This window comes from Neovison vison, chromosome X (genome assembly GCF_020171115.1).
Source record: "Neovison vison isolate M4711 chromosome X, ASM_NN_V1, whole genome shotgun sequence".
Classification (NCBI taxonomy): Eukaryota; Metazoa; Chordata; class Mammalia; order Carnivora; family Mustelidae; genus Neogale; species Neogale vison.
The window spans coordinates 131564575-131589412 of NC_058105.1; the positions used below are offsets into that span (position 1 = coordinate 131564575).

The 24838-nt window shown below is 64.4% G+C and overlaps 1 protein-coding gene across 1 annotated transcript in view; it reads right to left on the bottom strand.

Moving 5' to 3' along the window:
* LOC122896292 (cohesin subunit SA-2-like) overlaps window positions 1-24838 on the bottom strand; it is a 59929-nt gene that overhangs the window by 11329 nt on the left and 23762 nt on the right. Inside the window, exons 10-22 of the mRNA XM_044234338.1 lie at window positions 22954-23027; window positions 22681-22804; window positions 21576-21674; window positions 19395-19474; window positions 16650-16757; window positions 15714-15825; window positions 14879-14993; window positions 12664-12767; window positions 11478-11570; window positions 11263-11352; window positions 10470-10676; window positions 9901-9977; window positions 9379-9466 (exon numbers count right to left, since the gene is read on the bottom strand). Coding sequence (XP_044090273.1) covers window positions 9379-9466; window positions 9901-9977; window positions 10470-10676; window positions 11263-11352; window positions 11478-11570; window positions 12664-12767; window positions 14879-14993; window positions 15714-15825; window positions 16650-16757; window positions 19395-19474; window positions 21576-21674; window positions 22681-22804; window positions 22954-23027 — 1371 coding nt within the window. The remainder of the gene's footprint in view (window positions 1-9378; window positions 9467-9900; window positions 9978-10469; window positions 10677-11262; window positions 11353-11477; window positions 11571-12663; window positions 12768-14878; window positions 14994-15713; window positions 15826-16649; window positions 16758-19394; window positions 19475-21575; window positions 21675-22680; window positions 22805-22953; window positions 23028-24838) is intronic.

The following is a 24838-nucleotide window of genomic DNA, read 5'->3' on the forward strand; positions in this document are numbered from 1 at the left end:
TCCCCTCAGGACCATTCCTCTCCTCAGGATCCTTCTCCCCACGAAGGACCCTCCACGCCAGCCCCCATGCTTCCCTTCCCTCACAACCCTTCCCTCTCTGCAGGACCCTCCCCTCCCCAGGCTTCCCTCCCCTCATGACAGGTCTCTTCCCTCAGGACCCTCCGCCCATGCTGCCCTCCCTTCAGGACCCTCCGCCTCCATTCTTCCCTCCACTCAGGACCCTTCCCTCTCCTCAGGACCATTGTCGCCCCCCCCCATGCTTCCCTTTTCTCAGGACCTTCTCTCCCCTCAGGCCTGTCGCCCACCATGCTTCCTTCCCCTCAAAACCCTTCCTTTACTCAGGACCCACCCATGCCTCCCACCCCTCATGACTCTTCTGTCTCTTCAGGACCCCCCCATACTTCCCTCCCCTCAGCACAGATCTCCCCTCCCTGAACCACCCCATGCTTCTCTCCTCTGAGGACACTCCCCTATGCTTCCCTCCCCTCAGAACACTTCTCTTCCCATAGGACACTTCCCGCCCCTCAGAACACTTCGCTCAGGACCCTCCCCCCCATGCTTCCCTCCCCTTAGATACTTTTATCTCATCAGAACTTATCCCCCATGATTCCCTCCCCTCAGGACTCTTCTTTCCTCTCAGAACCCGTCCCCCCCACGCTTCCCTCTCCTCAGGACCCTCCTCCACCCATTCTTCCCTCCTCTCAGGACCCTGCTCTCTCCTCAGAACCCATCTCCCCATCCTTCCATCCCCTCAGGACCCTACTCCTCCCAGAACCTGCCCCTCCAATGCTTCCCTCCCCTGCAGGACCTGCCCCCCACCAAGCTTCCCTCCCCTTAGGGCCCTTCCCTTTCCTCAGAAACATCCCCTCCCCCATGCTTCCTTTCCCTCAGGACCTTCTCTCCCCTCAGGTCTCTCACACACCATGCTTCCCTCCACTCAGAACCCTTCCTTTTCTTCCGGAACCCCCCATGCTTCCCTCCCCTTAGATAATTTTATCTCATCAGAACTGATCCCCCCAATTCTTCCCTCCCTCAGAACCCTTCTTTCCTCTCAGAACCCATCCCCCCATGCTTCCCTCTCCTCAGGACCCTCCTCCCCCCATTCTTCCCTCCTCTCAGGACCCTGCTCTCTCCTCAGAACCCATATCCCCATCCTCCGTCCCCTCAGGACCCTTCTCTCCTCTCGGAACCTGCTCCCCCCTAAGCTTCCCTCCCCTACAGGCCCTCCCCCCCACTAATCTTCCCTCCACGCAGGACACTTCTCTCTCCTCAGGACCCTCCCCGTCATGCTTCCCTCCCCTTAGGACCCTTCTCTCTCCTCATTACCACCCCCTCCCCCATGCTTCCTTTCCCTCAGGACCTTCTCTCCTCTCGGGTCTGTCCCACACCACGCTTCGCTCCCCTCAAAACCCTTCCTTTTCCTCAGGACCCCTCCCATGCTTCCCTCCCCTTAGATACTTTTCTCCCATCAGAACTCATCTCCCTTATGCTTCCCTCTCCTCAGGCACCCCGATTCTTCCCTCCTCTCAGGACACTTCTCTCTCCTCAGAACCCATCTCCCCATCCTTCTGTCCCCTCAGGACCCTTCTCTCCTCCCAAAACCTGTCCCCCCATGCTTCCCTCCCCTGCAGGACCTGCCCCCCACTAATCTTCCCTCCGCTCAGGACCCTTCATTCTCCTCAGAACCATCTCCCCATCCTTCCGTCACCTCATCACCCTTCTCTCCTCTTGGAACCTGCCCCCCCCTTGCTTCCCTCCCCTCAGGACCTGCCCCCCACCATGCTTCCCTCCACTCAGGACCCTTCTCTCTCCTCAGGACCCTCCCGCCATGCCTCCCTCCCCTTAGGACTCTTCCCTTTCCTCAGAACCATCCCCTCCCCCATGTTTCCTTTCCAACAACACCTTCTCTCCCCTCAGGTCTGTCCCACACCATGCTTCCCGCCACTCCGAAATCCCCTTAGATGCTTTTATCTCATCAGAACTGATCCCCCCATGCTTCCCTCCCTCGGAACCCTTCTTTCCTCTCAGAACCCGTCCCCCCATGCTTCCCTCTCCTCAGGACCCTCCTCCCCCCATTCTTCCCTCCTCTCAGGACCCTTCTCTCTCCTCAGAACCCATTCTCCCCATCCTTCTGTCCCCTCAGGACCCTTCTCTCCTCGCGGAACCTGTCCCCTCCATGCTTCCCTCCCCTGCAGGACCTTCCTCCCCAATTCTTCCCTCCACTCAGGACTCTTTTCTCTCCTCAGAACCCATCTCCCCATCCTTCCCTCCCCTTAGGACCCTTCTCTCTCCTCAGGATCATCCCCTTCCCCATGCTTCCTTTCCCTCACGACGTTCTCTCCCCTCAGTTCTGTCCCACACCATGCTTCGCTCCCCTCAGAACCCTTCCTTTTCCTCAGGACCCCCCCCCCATGCTTCCCTCCCCTTAGATACTTTTATCTCATCAGAACTGATCCCCCCCATGCTTCCCTCCCTCAGAACCCTTCTTTCCTCCCAGAAACCATCCCCCCATGCTTCCCTCTCCGCTGGACCGTCCTCCCCCCATTCTTCCCTCCTCTCAGGACCCTGCTCTCTCCTCAGAACCCATATCCCCATCCTCCATCCCCTCAGGACCCTTCTCTCCTCTCGGAACGTGCTCCCCCCTAAGCTTCCCTCCCCTGCAGGCCCTCCCCCCCACTAATCTTCCCTCCACGCAGGACACTTCTCTCTCCTCAGGACCCTCCCCGTCATGCTTCCCTCCCCTTAGGACCCTTCTCTCTCCTCATTACCACCCCCTCCCCCATGCTTCCTTTCCCTCAGGACCTTCTCTCCTCTCCGGTCTGTCCCACACCACGCTTCGCTCCCCTCAAAACCCTTCCTTTTCCTCAGGAACCCCCCCATGCTTCCCTCCCCTTAGATACTTTTCTCCCATCAGAACTCATCTCCCTTATGCTTCGCTCTCCTCAGGAACCCCGATTCTTCCCTCCTCTCAGGACCCTTCTCTCTCCTCAGAACCCATCTCCCCATCCTTCTGTCCCCTCAGGACCCTTCTCTCCTCCCAAAACCTGTCCCCCCATGCTTCCCTCCCCTGCAGGACCTGCCCCCCACTAATCTTCCCTCCGCTCAGGACCCTTCATTCTCCTCAGAACCATCTCCCCATCCTTCCGTCACCTCATCACCCTTCTCTCCTCTTGGAACCTGCCCCCCCCCTTGCTTCCCTCCCCTCAGGACCTGCCCCCCACCATGCTTCCCTCCACTCAGGACCCTTCTCTCTCCTCAGGACCCTCCCGCCATGCCTCCCTCCCCTTAGGACTCTTCCCTTTCCTCAGAACCATCCCCTCCCCCATGTTTCCTTTCCCACAACACCTTCTCTCCCCTCAGGTCTGTCCCACACCATGCTTCCCTCCACTCCGAACTCCCCTTAGATGCTTTTATCTCATCAGAACTGATCCCCCCATGCTTCCCTCCCTCGGAACCCTTCTTTCCTCTCAGAACCCGTCCCCCCATGCTTCCCTCTCCTCAGGACCCTCCTCCCCCCATTCTTCCCTCCTCTCAGGACCCTTCTCTCTCCTCAGAACCCATTCTCCCCATCCTTCTGTCCCCTCAGGACCCTTCTCTCCTCCCAGAACCTGTCCCCTCCATGCTTCCCTCCCCTGCAGGACCTTCCTCCCCAATTCTTCCCTCCACTCAGGACCCTTTTCTCTCCTCAGAACCCATCTCACCATCCTTCCCTCCCCTTAGGACCCTTCACTCTCCTCAGGATCATCCCCTTCCCCATGCTTCCTTTCCCTCAGGACTTTCTGTCCCCTCAGTTCTGTCCCACACCATGCTTCCAGCCACTCAGAACCCTTCCTTTTCCTCTGGACCCCCCCCATGCTTCCCTCCCCTTAGATACTTTTATCTCATCAGATCTGATCCCCCCATGCTTCCCTCTCCTCAGGATTCTCCTCCCCCCATTCTTCCCTCCTCTCAGGACCCTTCTCTCTCCTCAGAACCCATCTCCCCATCCTTCTGTCCCCTCAGGACCCTTCTCTCCTCCCAAAACCTGTCCCCCCATGCTTCCCTCCCCTGCAGGACCTGCCCCCCACTAATCTTCCCTCCGCTCAGGACCCTTCATTCTCCTCAGAACCATCTCCCCATCCTTCCGTCACCTCATCACCCTTCTCTCCTCTTGGATCCTGCCCCCCCCTTGCTTCCCTCCCCTCAGGACCTGCCCCCCACCATGCTTCCCTCCACTCAGGACCCTTCTCTCTCCTCAGGACCCTCCCGCCATGCCTCCCTCCCCTTAGGACTCTTCCCTTTCCTCAGAACCATCCCCTCCCCCATGTTTCCTTTCCAACAACACCTTCTCTCCCCTCAGGTCTGTCCCACACCATGCTTCCCTCCACTCCGAACTCCCCTTAGATGCTTTTATCTCATCAGAACTGATCCCCCCATGCTTCCCTCCCTCGGAACCCTTCTTTCCTCTCAGAACCCGTCCCCCCATGCTTCCCTCTCCTCAGGACCCTCCTCCCCCCATTCTTCCCTCCTCTCAGGACCCTGCTCTCTCCTCAGAACCCATATCCCCATCCTCCGTCCCCTAGGACCTTTCTCTCCTCTCGGAACCTGCTCCCCCCTAAGCTTCCATCCCCTGCAGTCCCTCCCTACCACTAATCTTCCCTCCACGGAGGACAATTCTCTCTCCTCTGGACCCTCCCCGTCATGCTTCCCTCCCCTTAGGACCCTTCTCTCTCCTCATTACCACCCCCTCCCCCATGCTTCCTTTCCCTCAGGACCTTCTCTCCTCTCGGGTCTGTCTCACACCACGCTTCGCTCCCCTCAAAACCCTTCCTTTTCCTCAGGACCCCCCCCCATGCTTCCCGCCCCTTAGATACTTTTCTCCCATCAGAACTCATCCCCCTTATGCTTTGCTCTCCACAGGAACCCCGATTCTTCCCTCCTCTCAGGACCCTTCTCTCTCCTCAGAACGCATCTCCCCATCCTTCTGTCCCCTTAGGACCCTTCTCTCCTCCCAGAACCTGTCCCCCCCATGCTTCCCTCCCCTGCAGGACCTGGCCCCCACTAATCTTCCCTCCACTCAGGACACTTCATTCTCCTCAGAACCTATCTTTCCATCCTTCCGTACCCTCAGGGCCCTTCTCTCCTCCCGGAACCTGGGGCCCCCTTGTTTCCCTCCCCTCAGGACCTGCCCCCCACCAAGCTTCCCTCCACTCAGGACCCTTCTCTCTCCTCAGGACCCTCTCGACATGCCTCCCTCCCCTAAGGACACTTCCAATTCCTTTGAACCATCCCCTCCCCCATGCTTCCTTTCCCTCAGGACCTTCTCTCCCCACAGGTCTGTCCCACAGCATGCTTCCCCCCACTCAGAACCCTTCCTTTTCCTCAGGACCCCCCCCCATGCTTCCCTCCCCTTAGATACTTTTATCTCATCAAAACTGATCCCCCCCATGCTTCCCTCCCTCAGAACCCTTCTTTCCTCCCAGAACCCGTCCCCCCATGCTTCCCTCTCCTCAGGACCCTCCTCCCCCCATTCTTCCCTCCTCTCAGGACCCTGCTCTCTCCTCAGAACCCTTTCTCCCCATCCTCCGTCCCCTCAGGACCCTTCTCTCCTCTCGGAACCTGCTCCCCCCTAAGCTTCGCTCCCCTGCAGGCCCTCCCCCCCACTAATCTTCCCTCCACGCTGGACACTTCTCTCTCCTCAGGACTCTCCCCGTCATGCTTCCCTCCCCTTAGGACCCTTCTCTCTCCTCATTACCACCCCCTCCCCCATGCTTCCTTTCCCTCAGGACCTTCTCTCCTCTCGGGTCTGTCCCACACCACGCTTCGCTCCCCTCAAAACCCTTCCTTTTCCTAAGAACCCCCCCATATTTCCCTCCCCTTAGATACTTTTCTCCCATCAGAACTCATCTCCCTTATGCTTCGCTCTCCTCAGGAACCCCGATTTTTCCCTCCTCTCAGGACCCTTTTCTCTCCTCAGAACCCATCTCCCCATCCTTCTGTCCCCTCAGGACGCTTCTCTCCTCCCGGAGCCTGTCCCCCCCATCCTTGCCTCCCCTGCAGGACCTGCCCCCCACTAATCTTCCCTCCACTCAGGACCCTTCATTCTCCTCAGAACCATCTCCACATCCTTCCGTCCCCTCAGCACCCTTCCCTCCTCCTGGAACCTGCCCCCCCTTGCTTCCCTCCCCTCAGGACCTGCCCCCCACCAAGCTTCCCTCCACTCAGGACCCTTCTCTCTCCTCAGGACCCTCCCGCCATGCCTCCCTCCCCTTAGGACTCTTCCCTTTCCTCAGAACCATTCCCTCCCCCATGCTTCCTTTCCCTCAGGACCTTCTCTCCTCTCAGGTCTGTCCCCCACCATGCTTCCCCCCACTCATCAAAACTGATCCCCCCTATGCTTCACTCCCTCAGAACCCTTCTTTCCTCTCAGAACCCGTCCCCCCATGCTTCCCTCTCCTCAGGACTCTCCTCCCCCCTTTCTTCCCTCCTCTCAAGACACTTCTCTCTCCTCAGAACCCATTCTCCCCATCCTACTGTCCCCTCAGGACCCTTCTCTCTTCCAGGAACCTGTCCCCTCCATGCTTCCCTCCCCTGCAGGACCTTCCTCCCCCAATTCTTCCCTCCACTCAGGACCCTTTTTTCTCCTCAGAACCCATCTCACCATCCTTCCCTCCCCTTAGGACCCTTCTCTCTCCTCAGGATCATCCCTTTCCCCTTGCTTCCTTTCCCTCAGGACCTTCTCTCCCCTCAGGTCTGTCCCACACCATGCTTCCCTCACCTCAGAACCCTTCCTTTCCTCAGGACCCCCCCCATGCTTCCCTCCCCTTAGATACTTTTATCTCATCAGAACTTATCCCCCCCATGCTTCCCTCTCCTCAGGACTCCCGATTCTATCCTCCTCTCAGGACCCTTCTCTCTCCTCAGAACCCATCTCCCCATCCTTCTGTCCCCTCAGGACCCTTCTCTCCTCCCAGAACCTTCCACCCCTCAGGCTTCCCATCCCTGCAGGACCTGCCCCCCACTAATCTTCCCTCCACTCAGGACCCTACTCTCTCCTCAGGACCCTCCCCACATGCCTCCCTCCCCTTAGGACCCTTCCCTCTCCTCAGAAGCATCCCTTCTCCCATGCTTCCTTTCCCTCAGGAACTTCTCTCCCCTCAGGTCTTTGGCACACCATGTTTCGCTTCCCTCAGAACCCTTCCTTTTCCTCAGGACCCCCCCATGCTTCCCTCCCCTTAGATACTTTTATCTCATCAAAACTGATCCCCCCCATGCTTCCCTCTCTCAGAACCCTTCTTTCCTCTCAGAACCCGTCCCCCCATGCTTCCCTCTCCTCAGGACCCTCCTCCCCCCATTCTTCCCTCCTCTCAGGACCCTTCTCTCTCCGCAGAACCCCTTCTCCCCATCCTTCTGTCCCCTCAGGACCCTTCTCTCCTCCCGGAACCTGTCCCCTCCATGCTTCCCTCCCTTGCAGGACCTTCCTCCCCAATTCTTCCCTCCACTCAGGACCCTTTTCTCTCCTCAGAACCCATCTCCCCATCCTTCCCTCCCCTTAGGACCCTTCTCTCTCCTCAGGATCATCCCCTTCCCCATGCTTCCTTTCCCTCAGGACGTTCTCTCCCCTCAGTTCTGTCCCACACCATGCTTCCCTCCCCTCAGATCCCTTCCTTTTCCTCAGGACCCCCCCCATGCTTCCCTCCCCTTAGATACTTTTATCTCATCAGAACTGATCCCCCCCATGCTTCCCTCCCTCAGAACCCTTCTTTCCTCTCAGAACCCGTCCCCCCATGCTTCCCTCTCCTCAGGACCCTCCTCCCCCCATTCTTCCCTCCTCTCCGGACCCTTCTCTCTCCTCAGAACCCATCTCCCCATCCTTCTGTCCCCTCAGGACCCTTCTCTCCTCCCAGAACCTTCCACCCCTCATGCTTCCCATCCCTGCAGGACCTGCCCCCCACTAATCTTCCCTCCACTCAGGACCCTACTCTCTCCTCAGGACCCTACCCACATGCCTCCCTCCCCTTAGGACCCTTCCCTCTCCTCAGAACCATCCCTTCTCCCATGCTTCCTTTCCCTCAGGACCTTCTCTCCCCTCAGATCTTTGCCACACCATGTTTCCCTTCCCTCGAACCCTTCCTTTTCCTCAGGATCCCCCCCATGCTTCCCTCCCCTTAGATACTTTTATCTCATCAAAACTGATCCCCCCCATGCTTTCCTCCCTCAGAACCCTTCTTTCCTCTCAGAACCCGTCCCCCCATGCTTCCCTCTCCTCAGGACCCTCCTCCCCCCATTCTTCCCTCCTCTCAGGACCCATCTCTCTCCTCAGAACCCATTCTTCCCATCCTTCTGTCCCCTCAGGACCCTTCTCTCCTCTCGGAACCTGTCCCCTCCATGCTTCTCTCCCCTGCAGGACCTTCACCCGCAATTCTTCCCTCCACCCAGGACCCTTTTCTCTCCTCAGAACACATCTCCCCATCCTTCCCTCCCCTTAGGACCCTTCTCTCTCCTCAGGTTCATCCCCTTCCCCATGCTTCCTTTCCCTCAGGACGTTCTCTCCCCTCAGGTCTGTCCCACACCATGCTTCCCTCCCCTCAGAACCCTTCCTTTTCCTCAGGACCCCCCCCCATGCTTCCCTCCCCTTAGATACTTTTATCTCATCAGAACTGATCCCCCCCATGCTTCCCTCCCTCAGAACCCTTTTTTCCTCCCAGAAACCATCCCCCCATGCTTCCCTCTCCTCAGGACCCTCCTCCCCCCATTCTTCCCTCCTCTCAGGACCCTGCTCTCTCCTCAGAACCCATATCCCCATCCTCCGTCCCCTCAGGACCCTTCTCTCCTCTCGGAACCTGCTCCCCCCTAAGCTTCCCTCCCCTGCAGGCCCTCCCCCCCACTAATCTTCCCTCCACGCAGGACACTTCTCTCTCCTCAGGACCCTCCCCGTCATGCTTCCCTCCCCTTAGGACCCTTCTCTCTCCTCATTACCACCCCCTCCCCCATGCTTCCTTTCCCTCAGGACCTTCTCTCCTCTCGGGTCTGTCCCACACCACGCTTCGCTCCCCTCAAAACCCTTCCTTTTCCTCAGGACCCCCCCCGATGCTTCCCTCCCCTTAGATACTTTTCTCCCATCAGAACTCATCTCCCTTATGCTTCGCTCTCCTCAGGAACCCCGATTCTTCCTTCCTCTCAGGACCCTTTTCTCTCCTCAGAACCCATCTCCCCATCCTTCCTTCCCCTCAGGACCCTTCTCTCCTCCCAGAACCTGTCCCCACCCATGCTTCCCTCCACTCACGACCCTTCTCTCTCCCTACCCTCCCCCCCATGCATTCCTTCCCACAAGACCCTCTCTCCCCAGAACCCACCCCGTCGCCCGACAAGGACGCACCCGACACCCTCCGCCCTCACCTCAGTGGGCAGGCTGCCCCGGTGCCGGCGGAAAGTCAGCAGGCTGTCCATCTTCTCATACAGATTCCAGCTGCTCAGGTCGTGTGCACTGGCCAGAAACGCACACGAGGATTTACAGCTCACCCCCCCAGGAGCTCCGCCGTCCCCCAGGTGAGCCGCGAACACTGGTCAGTAGGTCTCAGAGCTGAGGGATCACCTCCCGGAGACTGAGGGGCCACCAACCCCAGATGGCCCCGCTGGCTCCCTCCAGTATGATGTCCAGCACCCGCCTAGTGGGGCCCTCCCCACCCCTGGGGACGCAGCTCAGGGCCCCAGATGGGCAGGACGGGCTCCCAGGTGGCCCAGAGCCACCGGGCGCACCCACAGGACACCCGCACTAAGGTCTGAGTTCTCCGCACCTCACCTGGGACACGGGGACATTTGTCAGAGTCCGGCCGCAGGCACGTGGCTTGGGGGTCATTCCCAAGGGAACGAACCCAAGGGGTTGTTCCCCTGAGGGAACAGGCGCGTTGCCCCCCTCACCTGTAGAAGGCCGCCAGTCTCCGCAGCGTGGAGCAGATCCGCCCCATCTCACTGTGTCCAAGGAACAGGCCCTGCTTCTACACAGTGGGAGAGAGCAGGGGGGTGGTGGTGGGACACGCAGGTTCCCAATCGCGGCAGGCCCAGGTTCAAGAGCAACCTGCGGTCCTGCCTGCGGAACAAGCAGAGCGTCACAAGCAAAGTGCTTCAGTCAGGGCTGGACGCCAGGCCCACAGGCCACACGGCCCTCGGCCCGGTCTACTGGAACGTGGCCCCGGGACGCGCTGCGTCCGTTGCTGTGGGAGCACCCGCCAAGCACAGGAGGACCTGCCAGGCCAGACGTGTTTGCGACGCGGCTCGCCACGAAACCATCTGCCCGCCAAGCGCAGACAGGGCAGCGCGGCCGGCAGGCTGGTCTTCCGGGGCCTTCCGGGGCTCCCGCGGACAGCCGTGGCACCCTGTCACCCGCCCGCGCGCGTTCCCCTCCCGTCCCAGGGCCAGCGAGACCGGCCGGGGCTCCCACAGAGAACCCCAGCCCGCGTGCACCCCCGTGACCGACCCCCGGCCGGCACCTCGTGTTGGATGAACACGTCCAGCAGCGGGGTGAGCGCGTCCACCAGCATGTCCACCAGCCGGCTGCGGGCGGGGGCGGCCTGGCCGTGCGCGGAGCGGCCCTCGTCGCAGTACGTGCCGTAGGCGCGGGCGCAGGCCTCCAGCACCGCCACGTCCGAGTGCCGCTGCACCAGGCAGTCCAGCTCCAGCAGCGCCGCGTCCAGGTACTGCGGGGGGCGGGGGACAAAGCCCGCGCGGGGGGTGAGAAGAGGTCAGAGGGGTGTGACCTTGAGAGGGAACGGTCCGGAGACGGGCAGGAGGTCAGGTGGGTCGGGGGGGTGAGAGAAAGGTCACGGGCATGAGGAAGAAAGGTCGGAGGGCATAGCGGGAACCGCCAGGAGTCACAGGGTTGAGAGAAGATAAAGGGTCCGGGAAAAGGTGATCAGGGGTTAGGTGGGGGGCAGGGATCGTACGGTTCAGGGGAAAGGTCAGCGGTGGCGTGAAAAGCCCCGGGATTTGGGAGAAGATCAGGGTGAACGGAGCAAGTGCCGTGCAGGGAGGGGCACGGCGCCACGAGGAAAAGGTCAGCGGACCTGCAAGCACGGGGGTCTGGACCCCGTCGCAGGAGCGGGTGACGGCCCAGACCCGCAGGGCGGTCGGCAGGACAGCAGCCCGACGCCTGAAACTCCGGGGAGATGGCACGTGGCCCCCACGCCGGGACCCCGACGAGGGGTGGGGCAGGGACCCTGAGGAGGAGGGGTGCGGCCCCCGCACGCGGAGTTCCGGGAGCAGGAGCGGAGTCCTGCGACGTACCGAGCCCAGGCCGTCCGTGTCGTACACGTCCAGGTTGCAATACTGTGGGATCTGCAGGAGGGGGGTCACCTTCTCTTTGTCCGCTGCAAACTGCCCAGAGAGCAGGCGTGAAGCGGAGCCGCCCCGGCCTCCCCTCGCCTCTGCAGCCTCCTGGCCTGCCCTGGAGCTCCCCCAGCCTCCCCGGGCGCTCAGCCTCGGCCCTTCCCACTCGGCACCTTGGAGAGCAGCCGGGGCAGCACCTTGGCCAAGTGTCGGCTCATGTTGGCGTGCTCACGCCAGCGGCGGGTCCCGTCCACCTCCCGGGTGGCCTGCAGGCAGAGCATGCGTGGCCTGAGCCCACGACGGACCCACGGGGGTTCCACGGCGGCCCTGGGACCTGCTCCCACGTGGCCAGGTCATACCCAGGCGGAGCTCCCCCCAAATCAAGGATAAAGCTCTGGACGACGACTCGGGTTTTTGTTTCCAAGGAAGTGCTGCCCACGCAGGGACGCCGTCAAGAACTCAGCCGCCTCCCCCAAGGTCACACCTCAGGGTGGGACCCTTATCTACTGGTACGTTGCCATAAAACGGATATTAACACACAGAGCTGGACGTGTGCACAGACGAGAACATGACAGCCAAGGGAGGACAAAGGCAGAAGTGGGAGGGACTCAACCAGAGCCCAGGGTCACCTGGAGCCTCAGCACCTGGAAAAGGCGGGGAGAACCCTCCCCGGCAGCCTCAGGCGGGAACACAGCTCTTTTCGCCTGGATCTCAGAGGTCCTGCCCTGCCTGGAACTCGGCATCCCTGCCCTGCCTGGATCTCAGAGGTCCTGCCCCGCTGGGATCTCAGAGGTCCTGCCCTGCCCGGAACTCGGCATCCCTGCCCTGCCTGGATCTCAGAGATCCTGTTCCGCCTGCATCTCAGACTCTGGTCTCCAGAGTGGGGGCACCATGTATAACTCCTGTGGTGTTTAAGTGCCCTGGGGTGTGATCTTTTGTCCCAGCAGCAGCAGAGGCTCACACGGAGGCAGATCCAAGGCTGGCCGACAAACAGCTACATCCAGAGAGAACACGGCATAAGGCAGGCTACGGCATGCCCTCCCCGGGGAGGCAGACGGCAGACACAGGACCCAGTGGGCACAGGGCTCGGCAGCCAGCAGGAGGGGTGCACCGCAGCTGCGAGGCGTGGCCAGCGACACCTACCTGGGTGGCCAGGAGTCCCGCCCGCACGGCCAGGGGCCAAGTGAGCAGTCAGGGTGACAAGCACAAGGCGGAAGCAGCAGCAAGCGGCTCTCGGGGCCACGCGGGCGGGGGGCACTGCGAGGCGGAGGCGGGAGCGGACGGCCACAGAGCCCACAGCAGAGCGCTCAGCACAGGGGACGGAGAGCACCAAGGCAGGGGGCAGGGGGTGGCACTGACTTTCTTGCCCAGGCGCCGGCCGGCAGGTGGGCGCCCCTCTGCAGCTTGTCTCACGGCGGCCACGAGGATCTCAATGAGCACTCTTTCCTGCTGGCTGGTCAGGGCTGCGGGGAGACAGCGCTCGCTCAGCACCCTCTGACCTCCCCCGACGCGGAACACTCTGGGGAGACGTGTCGCTCGGACACGCCTCGGTGAGCCCAGCAGGGGCTCGGGGCACGTGGGGAGCGCGGCCAGGCTCCCAGGCACCGCAGAGCCCCGGCAGAGCTCACAGAGTCCGGGACACGCAGAAGACAGCCACCAGGGCCTGCCCACAAGGCAAACCACGGTTGGCCCGTTCCCCTCCATGTGGGGACATGTGCGGCTCAGGGCATCCTCCCTGGGGCTCTCCCGCCACTGTCCCAATATCCCGGGACCCGGGTCTAAAGCCATCCCGTCGAGGGGACAGTCTGTGCATCGGCCGTTCTGCGGTACCTGTAACTCCTCATCACAGCCACCCAGAATCTCAGAATGGGAAGCAACTTAGGGAAAAAAGGGTGGCCCTAAATTCCATGCCCCGTGTCCTTGTAAGAGAAAGAACAGGAGACCCACACAGAGGAGCATCCCCATGAGGACGGAGGCACAGGTGGCAGGGATGCGGCCTCCACCACGGATGCCTGGAGCCCAGAAGCTGGAGGAGGCAGGAAGGACGCTCTCCTGGCGCCTCAGGAGGGAGCACGGCCCTGCCCCGCCTGGATCCCAGTGGCCGTGTCTGCCCAGAGCTGGCAGAGGATGGATTCTGGTTTCAGCCACCAGATTTGAGGGAGTTTGTCACAACTACTCTGCACCTTCCCATGGGGGTCCTCCTGTCCTGCGTCCCACATCCTAGACGTGGTGCCCCTCTGAGCCCAGGTACAGCCGAGCCTCGTACTTAGAGGCAAGGAAAACAGAGACCACGGCTGGGCCCCAGACGTTTGGGTCCGAGTGGAGGAGGCACCCTCACAATAAAGAAAGACGCCCCTTCAGGAACCCCAGGAGCCTGGTGGAGGCTGCTGGTCCCACCCAGGAACGTGATGGGCCTCGACGCCTGAGGTGTGGCGCTGGGCCTCCTGCGGTGACCGGAGGACACTGCAGCAGACGGCCCAGGAACCAGTGGCCGCGGGGATCGTGTCTGTAGCGTGGGGCCGGGGCCGGGGGCATCTCGGCGGGGCGGGGCCGGGGCCGGGGGCATCTCGGCGGGGCGGGGCCGGGGCCGGGGGCATCTCGGCGGAGCGGGGCCGTGGGTGGGCCGTGGAGGACAGTGTGGGAGTCGGGGGCAGCCTCCTCGCGGGTGCCGTCGGGGGGCAGGGTCTCAGAGGCATGGGGGAAGGGGGTCCCAGCTGCTGCGGGCTCGTTCACCAGGCACTCTGCCCACGCCGCACCCTGAGTCTGGGGCCAGGGTTGGAGCTTCCGTGGCTCTTCCAGGACAGCGGCCCACGGCCCTCGTCCTCCAGACCCCCGACCAGGGACCTGTGAACCACGTGCTCTAGACCCCAGGCCCTGTCACCCCTGGAAAGCATGGCACATGCCCCTCCCCCCAGCCAAGCACTCAAGGAGCAAACACAGCGCAGGAGGCGTTCCAGGCCCGCTGCAGCACGTGCGGCTAGCGGGCGTCCCAGACAGCACGGGAGGGCACCCGCGGGGTGGCGGGGCCGACGGGACAGGGACCGTGCGACACGAGGTGGGGAGAGGAGGAACTGGGTCAAGGATGGGGTCGCCAGGGGACATGGAGACACGGGGACAGGAGGACACGGAGGACGGGGACAGCGGGACAAGGACAGTGGCCGATGGAGATGGTGGGACCTGGGGGCGGGGCACAGGGACCGTGGGACACCGAGACAGTGGGACACGGAGCAGAGGGACGGTGGTACGTGGGAGACTGGGACGGCGGCACGTGGGGATACGGACCGTGGGACACACGACAGCGGGACGTGGGGGCAGTATGTGAGCATGGGGACAGCGGAACGCCGGACACCAGCACACAGGGACAGTGGTACGAGGGGATGGGGACAGTGGGACACGCGGACGAGTCCGGGACGAGTGGGGTGGGGGACGGCCGGACGTGGGGGGACAGTGAGACCCGGTGCGGGGAGACGGGGGCACACGGGTGGGGGACGGCGGGCCTGGCGAGCACGGCGGGGAGGCCGGCGGGATCACGGCCCTGGTCCACGAGTCCGAGCAGGCTTGTGGCCACGCTCACCTTGGCACCCGCCGCGGGGCTCCAGCAGCAGGGCCGTCATGCACTCCCAGTTCCGGACCAGGGCGGGCGCTGCCTCCCACAGGCCGTCCACCAGGTACGGGACGTGTCTGTGGAACTGACAGGGACGTGCCCGACACGTGAGGTCGTAGAATGTGGAAGCAGGACACGCCGTGACACGGGGCAGGGAGGTCACGTGATGAACACAGGGGCCAGGAGAACACAGTGACGATGGCCAGTCAGGGTCGGGAGGGTGTGGAGAGGGTGATGCCACGGGGCAGGGGGCACACAGAACGAGAACCCGGACGGAGGACACTGGAGGACACGGCACAGAGGACACGGAACGAGGACCCAGGACGGAGGACACGGACACGGAACGAGGACCCGGACGGAGGACGCTGGATGCCATGGGCAGGGGAGGACACGCGTTGATGATGGGGGCGGGGAGGATGCCCCTTGACGACCACAGGGGACAGGGAGGCACCTGCGGACACGGGCCAGGGAGGACACGGGGATGACGCAGGGCAGGGAGGTCACACAATGACAACACGCGGCAAGGAGGTCAAAGAATGACACAGGCAGGAACGGCTCCCTTCCAACCTCCCACGTGTGGTCCTGTGAAGACACATGCGGACTCTGACTCAGGGACGTGACTGCCACGTGCCCAGAGCCAGGGTCGTCCACACGGGAGCCAAGCCCCTTGCCTGCCCAACACAGGATGCGGGTGTGCGACACAGGACGCGGCACAGAACGCAGGATGCAGGCACAGGACACAAGTCTGGGCCCCGCATGTGGCTCGGACATCCTGCCCCCCGACCCCGCGCGGCCAGGCCCTCACCTCGCCCTGCAGGTAGAAGTCGATGAGCGCCTTCATGTTCTGGAGATTTCTATCGAACTCGTCCGGGGGCTCTTGAGCAAAGAAACCTTCGTGGGGCGGAGGGGCCAGGAGCCTACGGAGATCAGAGACCGTGACCCCGGTGCTGGCGTGGAGGGGGGACCCCGTGCGCCTGGCTGGGCCCCAGGTCCCGTGGGGCCGGGCCGACTGCATTCCGGTGCACTCCTCTGCACACAGCGTCCACAACAACCCGGGGAGCAGGAAGAGCAGGGAGCCATAGGGACAGGACGCGGACCACGGAGGAAAGTTCTCGAGCTGACTTCTGTCTGTCCGAGCGGACTGTCAGCTCGGGCCAGCACTGGGGAGGGAACCGCAACCAGACGCCCCCCCCCCGTCACGGCACCTCAAACCCCAGAGGACCAGAGGCGGGGGACCTTCACCCGAACGCAGACCCACCCGTGAGGGCAAGGCGGCCAGACGGCCCACGACGCCCCTCAGGGGTATGGAGCATGCTTCGGGGGGCTTCACAGGACCTCAGAGGGGCGCAGGGGGCCTCAGGGGGCTTCAGACCCTCAGGGCACGTCAGGGGCAGGGGCCACCACCACCTCCTCAAACCCATCTGCGCGTGCACGTGCGTGCAACACGGATCAAGCTGGTCTGCTCCCACACGTCCACACTCCGGGTCAGCACGTCCTTCCGTGTCTCGCTCGTGTGCACCCCGTTGTGTCCCTCGGGGCCCCTGCCGTCCTGTATAAGTCCCGGTCACAGGCCCTGCCGTTCTCGGAGGTCCTGGGGCCTCCTCCTACCAACCCCATCTGCGGATCTGCCGCTGGCGGGACGCGGGACGCGGGACGGGGACCCCCACCTCCAGCATCACGGTGACGTCACGGCCCTGCAGACACCGTCCGGGGCCCCAGGGTGGCCAGGCACCGGCCTTACCTCTTACAGATGAGTTCGCCCGCGGCGGTGGCCATGGGCCTGTAGGCCGCGTACACAAACTGGAACAGGAAGACGTACTCCATGGCGGAGAACACGCCCACGTAGTGCCTGCGGGAGACGCTCCTGAGCCCAGGGCCTGCACAGGGCTTTGCCACACACGCTGGGCACACGGAGCTGGATTTACCACACGACCTGCGCCCCCGGGGCTCTGCCACACACGCCTGTCCCTGAGGGCAAACTGAGGTTCTTTGTTGGGCCAACGGCACCGACCTCAGTTTCCGCGAGAGGAGGCCCCTCTGGAATCCCAAGGAGTCTGAGCTCACCTGGGGCAGCCCACGTCCCCGGAGCTGAGCTGAGCTCATGAGACTGCCACGTGAGCAGGATCCCCGGGGAGACCCGCCTCCTACAGGGCTTATAGGGTTAGGGTTGGTTCCTTCCTCTCCAGCCGCCCATGAGCCCCAAACTAGGGGAAATTCTGAATCCTCTCCTGCGTGTGCACCTGGGCCACCTGTCAGCCCAACCCGCCGCCCTCCGAGCAGCTGTGCACGCAGAGGTCCACACGGAGGAGCAGCAGACGTCCACGGGCACCCATGGGGGGAGCAGCCAGGGGCTGTCGGTGGGGGACACCACCAGCATGACCCTGTGTCCAAACGCATCCACTCAACCCAGGCCTGACCTCAGCACAGCAGACTGACGGCCAACGCGGCTCCGTGGGCATTCCCAGACCCAGCAGAAACGGGCCAGGCCGCCTACGTGCCTCGCTGTCTGGGCTTGGAGTGGAGGCGAAGGCCCCCAGCGACACGGGAGCCCCAGACGAGGGACTGGGACAGCTGCCCTCACCCTTGCACCCTGTACCCAAGGAGCACATTCGCTGGGTCCACATCAGCCCCATCCAAACCTCTAGCCCCAAATCCACGCGGTTCTGCCTCACGGGCTCCTCCCACGACTGAGCCCAGTCATCAGCCGCCCACCCACGGACTCAGGCCAAGGTGTGGCCCCAAGACCAGGCACTTGGCTCCACAAGACCCCCAAGGCACTGGCAGAAGTGTCGTCAGAAGGCCTGGGAGCAGGATGGCCAAGGGCGACAGAAGGTGGGTATCCCGGCTGGGGGTAAGGCCCAGCAAACACGCATTTCCTCCCGTTTGTGGGCTGCGCGCCGTTGACAGGTGAGACACGGCCCACCTCACTGGGCAGGACCAGCCGCTTCGCCCCGGGGCAGAACTCTGCAGGGAACTCCTCACAGGCTTCCTGGAATCAGGCGTACGGCGCGCCCTGCCCCCACCACGGACAATCAGGTCGACACGATGCTCCCACCGATGCCGCTACCTCAGAACACCAGGTGGCTGCCGACAGCCGGCCCGCGCAACCCTTAGCGCTGGGAGGGAACCCACCACGCAGACAGCTTAAGCCCAAGCGCCCGCCCTACACGCCCCGGGGCCACCTGCCACGGTCCAGGTACAGGCCCATCCGCTCGGCCGCCCACGAGCCACACCACGGGCTCCCATCCCCAGCGCACACACACGTCCAGGGACGTCCCAGCTCTGGGATCCTGAACCAACGCCCCGAGGAGCCTCCCTCCAGATGCACGTGTCCCCGCGTCTCCTGTCGGGTCCGTCTCCCTGGAGGACCCCGAAGGACACAGCAGCCGTGGCAAGAGCAAGGACAGGACAAGCCGCCTCCCTGGGCCTCCCAGACTGCACGGGACGGGAGACAGAGGCCACCGCCCTGGGGTCCACGCTGCTCTCTGTACGGGTCCATCTCACGCTACGCCAACTGCCTCCTGCCTGCCGCTCCTGGATGCGGGCGTCCGGCCAGGTGCCGGCAGAGCCGGGCCCTCGTGGGACCCCAGCGCAGCATGAGGAAGCCCGGGGCCCGGTCTTCGGGACGGTGTCCCTCTGGGCTGCGGTGGCAGGCAGCACTGCGTGAGGGTCCGACGCCCACCGGGTCCCACTCTGTCTCAGCATGGAGCAGACCGATGGCACCGTGGGCAGGCCCCAGCCTTCGGGGCTCAAGATGTCCCCACAGCACTCGTCCGGGCATCGACGCACGGGGGCCGAGCAGGAGGTCGTGTCCCCGTGCCCCGTTCTGGACACACCTGACGTCAGCATCTGACACGTGACTCCCTGAGCAAGGGGGTGCGTCGTGCAGTTGGGGGACGTCCAAGAAAACAAGAGTCCATCGTCCCAGGCTAAGTGCTGCCAGGACCCACACGTTTCCAGAACATTCTGCCGGTCCGGCCACTGGTCGCCACCTCCTAACACCAGCCCCTCGGCACCCCCAGAGCCCCGGCCCAGGCCCAGGCGCCGACGGGAGAAGCCGGGACTCGCAGACAGAACCCCAACTGCTGAGGGCCCGGCCAGGCCCGGTCTGACCTTTCAGGTGACCCTGCAAGCCCTCCCCACGGACGGCCAACAAAGACGCTGGAGGCAGTGGTCTCTCACCCAGCCGAGCTCAACACGCCCGGACACAAGAGCAAAGGCACGACAAGGGCTCCTGAGTCCCACGGCGCTCCGCCGGCTTCACCCCACGGCCCCACCCTCCACGTCCAGCAAGTCTGGTAGCTCCAGGCCCTGCACAGCCAGCGGGGGTCGGGGGTGGGGGGGCGGCACGGGCGTGATGACGTCCAGCCAGCGGGGCGCGGGGACCTCCGGCCTGTGGGTGCGCGGGGACCTCCGGCCGGCAGGGGCACAGAAGGGGCCCAGAAGGGGCGCGGGGACCTCCAGCCGGCGCAGGCAGGCGACTCACTCGGATATGAGCCTCAGCAGCTGCATGCACTCGGACGTGATTTCCGGCTGCCTGTCCTGCGTCATCGACAGGATCCGTTTCTGTGGAGAGACCCCAGACGAACAGGCTTCGTGGCAGCGCCGTCCGTGGGACCCAGGGCACCACGACCCCCACGCACAGGACGGACTGCCCCTTCAGAGGCACCTGACAGCCTGAGACAGCCGCCAGCCCACGGCCCGGCACCGATCGCCCCAGAGGCCAGGGCCGCCGGGCCCACACAGACGGCGCCAGCGACACCCTCTCCCGACCCCCGGCACGGCCGGCCCCGCGGCCCTCCGGACTTGGGGCTGGCTCATGGGTCGGGGGGCAGATGTCCTCTCCCTGCGGCAGCACGGAGCCGTCGGGGCTGGGTCGTGACCTCGTGCGGGCGTGCAGCTGCGCCTTCGGTGCCGAGACTCCAGCCCCCGCCTCCAACCGGTACCGACACCCAAGTGTCCCCGGACGTTCCCCGTGTCCCCAGCTGTCCCCGCCGGTACAGACGGACCGGGACAGGGAATGCACACACAGAAGCTGAAGCCAGAAGCCCAGGGCGTCCAGGGTGAAGGGACGCGCCGCCCGGTCGCCTCCACCAGCTCCGCTGGCCAAGCAGAGTCGCCCAAAGATGGACGTCCACATCCCAGCCAGCCTGGGGTGGCAGCTCCATGGAACGTGTCCCCATCCAGGCCACGAGACGCCACGTCAGTCCTTTCCTACGAGGCGCAGCGGACGACGGGGCATGACCTCCAGCCCACACACGGCGGTGGGTCCCAACGGCTGACGCACGGGGCTGGCACCACGCTGTCCTCCTCCGTGGGGACCCGCCACCACCCCCAGGAGGCCCTCCGTCCCCCGTGGGCTCTGGGGCATCTGATGCTGGGCTTTTGGCCTCCAGTCAGGGCTCTGCACCTGTTGATTTTACGTTTCCCACAGACACGGGGAAACACCACGTGGAAGGGAGGACCACGGGGCAGGGCACGCGGTTGTCCCCAGAGCCGGCAGACGTGACACGGCCGGACGGGAGACCCCATCTCCAAACATGGCCACACATCGCCCCACAGGGCTCACGGAACCAGAAGCAGGAGCTTCTGCCACCCGGACACAACCGTGCCCTTCGGGGCTCAGGACGTGCTGTCCCAGGTCTGCCCCTCGCACGGCGCGGTTTCCAAGCTGCGCGGCCGTGGGCAACGGTGGGCGGCGTGGGACGGGCAGCACGGGGCGGCCGCCCGCAGCAGCCCTCACTCCCTCGTGGGCGGGGCCTCTGTGCACCCAGAGGCAAGGCGCGTCCTGAGGCCCCACACAGCGGAGAGGACTGGGCGCCCATCTTCCCTGCCTCCCGCTCTTCCTCAGGCGTCAGATCCCTCTTCCGGGGGCCTCCGCGTCCCGGACGTGCTCCGAGGGCAGGGAGACGTCTATACACACGTGGGCACGCGCGGCCCTGTTTGGCCTGGCCTTGCTGGCTTCCGGTCAGACTCCGCTGGGGACCCTGACACGCTCAAAGAACTCTTGGTTCCCCCCACACCCCCAGGGATGAGGTGCCCCACTGGGCGGCCCCCGCCACGCGGGCTGGCCCTCCACGTTCCCTGGCCACCTCCGAGGCCCCACCCTCTCCCGTCCAGCCACGGGTCCCGCCCGGGGTGGGGTCCTCGACCGGCCGACAGTTGGCCATCCCGCACAACGGGCGGTGGATCTCAGAGCAGCGTCCCGGGTGACGGCGGGGTCCCCAAACTCAGGAACAAAGCGGGCCGCACCCGCACGTCATCCCAGGAACCTGACCACCGACCCGCAGTCCGGGGGCAGGTCTGAACCTCTGCGAGGGGACCCGGGACCCAGCAAGGACGTGCTCCCCCGCCAGAAGGGTGGGCGCCGAGCCTTCCCGCTCCTGCACCAAGAGGTTAGAGGGCAGCTCCCCGACCGGCCGGCTCAGAACCCTGCTGCCGGGGCCACGTCACCGGTGGGCCGTGAAGCGTGAGCGCTCGGCCCCGGGCTCGGACCCCAGAGAACCTGCAGCTCCCGAGCGCCGGGCTGAGACGCGGCTCGCTCTCCGGGCCAGCAAACGGCTGCCGGACGTCCACACGTCCACACGTCCACCGAGAGGCTCGGGGGTGGGGAGCCCGGGCGGCGGCCGGCGGAGGAAGCCGCCGCGGACAGGCGACACTCACGCACCTTGAACTTGTAGAAGAAGAGGCCGAGCTTCATGGCCGACTCCCTCTTCTCGTAGAGTGCCTTCAGGGCCAGGATGCACTTCATCCGCACGCTGGCGTCCTGCGGCAGAGCACGGGCGCCCGTCACGGCGCAGGGCAGCCGCCCCACACGCGCTCGGACGGGAAGACCCCTTCCACGACGTTGCAGACCGGCCCCCGGCCCACAGCGTTCCAGGCGGGACACGGGGGTCTGCGGCCCCACCCGTGCGGAAACACGGCTGCTGGGGTCTGCACGGGGCGGCCCCCAGGCCCACGTTGAAACCCTCACCCCCGGACCTCAGCACGGGGCCGTACGTCGAGGTGGGGCCCTCAAAGAAGGGATTCGGCTGGAAAGCGAGTTCGCGAGACGGGGCCCGAACCCACAGGACTGGGTCCTCACGAGGAGAGGGGAGCAGGACGCAGACACGCACGGAGGGACAACCCCGTTAGGACGCAGGGAGAGGACAGGTCCATAAGCCAGGGAGAGAGGGCATGGGGGGAAGCTGCCTTGGTCCCGCCTGGGTCTCCGACGCCCAACCTCAGCCCTGCCTGGGTCTCCGACTTCAGTCTCAGCCCTGCCTGGGTCTCAGACTCCCAACTTCAGCCCTGCCTGGGTCTCCGACTTCAGCCTCTGCCCTGCCTGCATCTCACACTCCCCGCCTCAGCCCTGCCCGGATACCGACTCCCAGCCCCCAGGCCTGAGAGGAAGGAACAGGTGCTATTTCTGCCGCGCGGTCTGGGCTGTCTGTACGGCCCCACGAGCTAAGTCCGTACCCACAGCTGAAAGTGCTTTGAGCATCTGTACTGGATTTTCCCCCCAAGGCTCCGTGCCCAACATGGGCTCCAACTCCGGACCCCCAGATCAACAGTCCCAGCTTCCCCTGACCGATCCAGCCCGGGACCCGCCAAGACTTGGGTTTGAAGCTGAGAAACGTGCTGCTTATAGCCACGCCGCTAGCGACGTCGTATCTTCTGAAACGTCGTCCGGTGCGGACGCCGATCCTCTCCGTCGCGTGAGTGAGAACGCACGCACGCTCAGAACGTACCCGGGGGTTGGGGCTAGGGGCGGAGCGGCGGGGCCCGCGCACCTTGTCGTAGAGCATCCAGCCGATGTACTTCAAGTAGTTGTTGTCCAGGAACAGATCCGGGTACAGCCGGACCCAGCAGCCCAGCTCCCCCATGCAGATCACACGGATGTCCGAGCTGATGTCACTGAGAAGCGAAGCGGCCGCGTCACCAACGGCCACGTACCACGTCCAGCACGGTGGGGTCACGCGTCTGCGGGATGCCGAGTGAGGCCGAGGCATGGCCTAGGTGACGCGACCCGCGGGTCCACGCAGGGCACCGAGGCGAACCCTTACCGGTAGCGGGGCACAAACGTCCTTTTGAAGAGCGCACAGATGATGTTGTCGATGGCCACGGGCTTGTTCTGGAACTGCAGGAGCAGAAGCGCAGACGTGTGGGCCGGGAGCGGGCGTCTGCGGCCTCCGGGCAGCTGCGGCGGGTACGCGGGAAGCCGGCATGCGGGAAGCCGGCACGCGAAGAGCCCGCACGCGGCCTCCGGGCGGATCGCGCCTTGTCAGGCACTGGATCCTGCACACGATGGTCCTGCACACGGATGGTCCTGCCACCACAGCACCGCGGGCCGCCCCACCTGCCCACGTCGGAGCCCGGTGTGCCGCTGCACGGGCCTCCAGGGCAGGGATGAAGCGGTGAGGCTGGCGGGAGAGAGGGTGTGGGCGCGGGACTTCGGGGAAGGGCTGCGGCAGAGGCAAAGGCACGTGGGCTAAGGGGGGGGGGTGGGTTGAAAGGACGGGGAGGTTAGGAGGCCAGCCCCGGGGGTAAAGGGGTGCAGGCTGCGGGCAAACACGCGAAGGGGCAGGAGTCAAGGGTGGGGGAGCAGGGGTGAAGTGGGACGGAGCCATGGAATGAGGGCTGGGCGTGAAGGGGCTGCGGGCAGCACACGGGGATGAAGGGTGCAGGGTGAGGACCTTGAAGGGGGGAGGGGTGGGGGGACGGGACTGGGGTCCGGGTGACAGGGTGACGAGTGATGGGGGAGGGGTGAAGGGGCTACAGGGTGAGGGTCGCGACGGGGGACGGGCTGACAGGGTGAGGGGTGCGGCGAGATGCAGGGGTGAAGGGAGACGGGGTGAAGGGGGGGTGAAGGGGTACCAGGGTGAGAGGCTGGGGTGGGGCGAGGGGCCGGTGAAGGGGGACAGGGGAGGGACAGGGGTTGGGGGCAGGAGTGAAGACGCCACGGGCTGAGGCCTGGAGGCAACAGATGAGTGCTGGGGGTGCAGGGGGACGGGGGGACGGGCTGAGCGTGAAGAGGGGAACGGATGAGGGGCAGGGGCAGAACCACAGGAGTGACAAGACAACGGGTGAGTGGGAACAGGGGGACGGGGTGAGAGGTGGGTGTGACGGGGCACAGGGTGGGGGCAGAGGGACGGGGAAGGGGTGTTGGGATGGGGGTGGGGGAACATGTGCAGGTCAGCGGCAGGAGGTGAAGGGGTGACGGGGACGGTGGGGGCAGGGGTGATGGGGGAGAGGGTGGGGGCAGGAGTGAACGGGTGAGGGAGGGTGGGGGCCGGGGTGAAGGGGTGCAGGCGACGCATCGCTGGGGCACAGGGCAGGGTCGGCGGGCTGCACCTGTGCAGGGGCACCCAGCGGGGCAGGAACTCGCCACACGCACCACGGTCCTTGCGGACGGGTTCCGGAGCCCCATGCACGTACATGTCCCCAGAAAGGGACCCCCGTGCGCCGTGGTGCAGGCAGGGGACCAGAGGACGCGGAGGAGGGACACAGCAGAGGGACACGGGCACACAGTAGGGGCAGGGGGGGAGAATACAGAAGGCGGGGAGAGGTCAGAGGGCGGAGAGGGACACAGAGGATACGGAGGAGGGACACAGAAGACACGGAAGACGAGCACAGAGGACGCGGAGGAGGGACACAGGGCGAGGTGGGGGTCAGAGGGCGTGGGCGGGGGACACTGAGGACACAGGAAACGCAGTCTGTGTGCGCTGAAACCTCAGGGACAGCAAACAGAAACGTAGCAGAGCCAGAGGCGTGGAGTCCATCTGAGAGTGTCCAGGGGTCCCAGGGGACGCCCCCACAGGAAGGCCAGGGGGACCTGGAGCCGGGATGCGCAAGCACCCACACCGTGGTTCTGCGCCCCGGCCTGCTGGCGAGTTGTGCGCAGACCCTGACCCCGGAGAAGACTCCCCAGTCCTGGGGGACCAGGCGCTG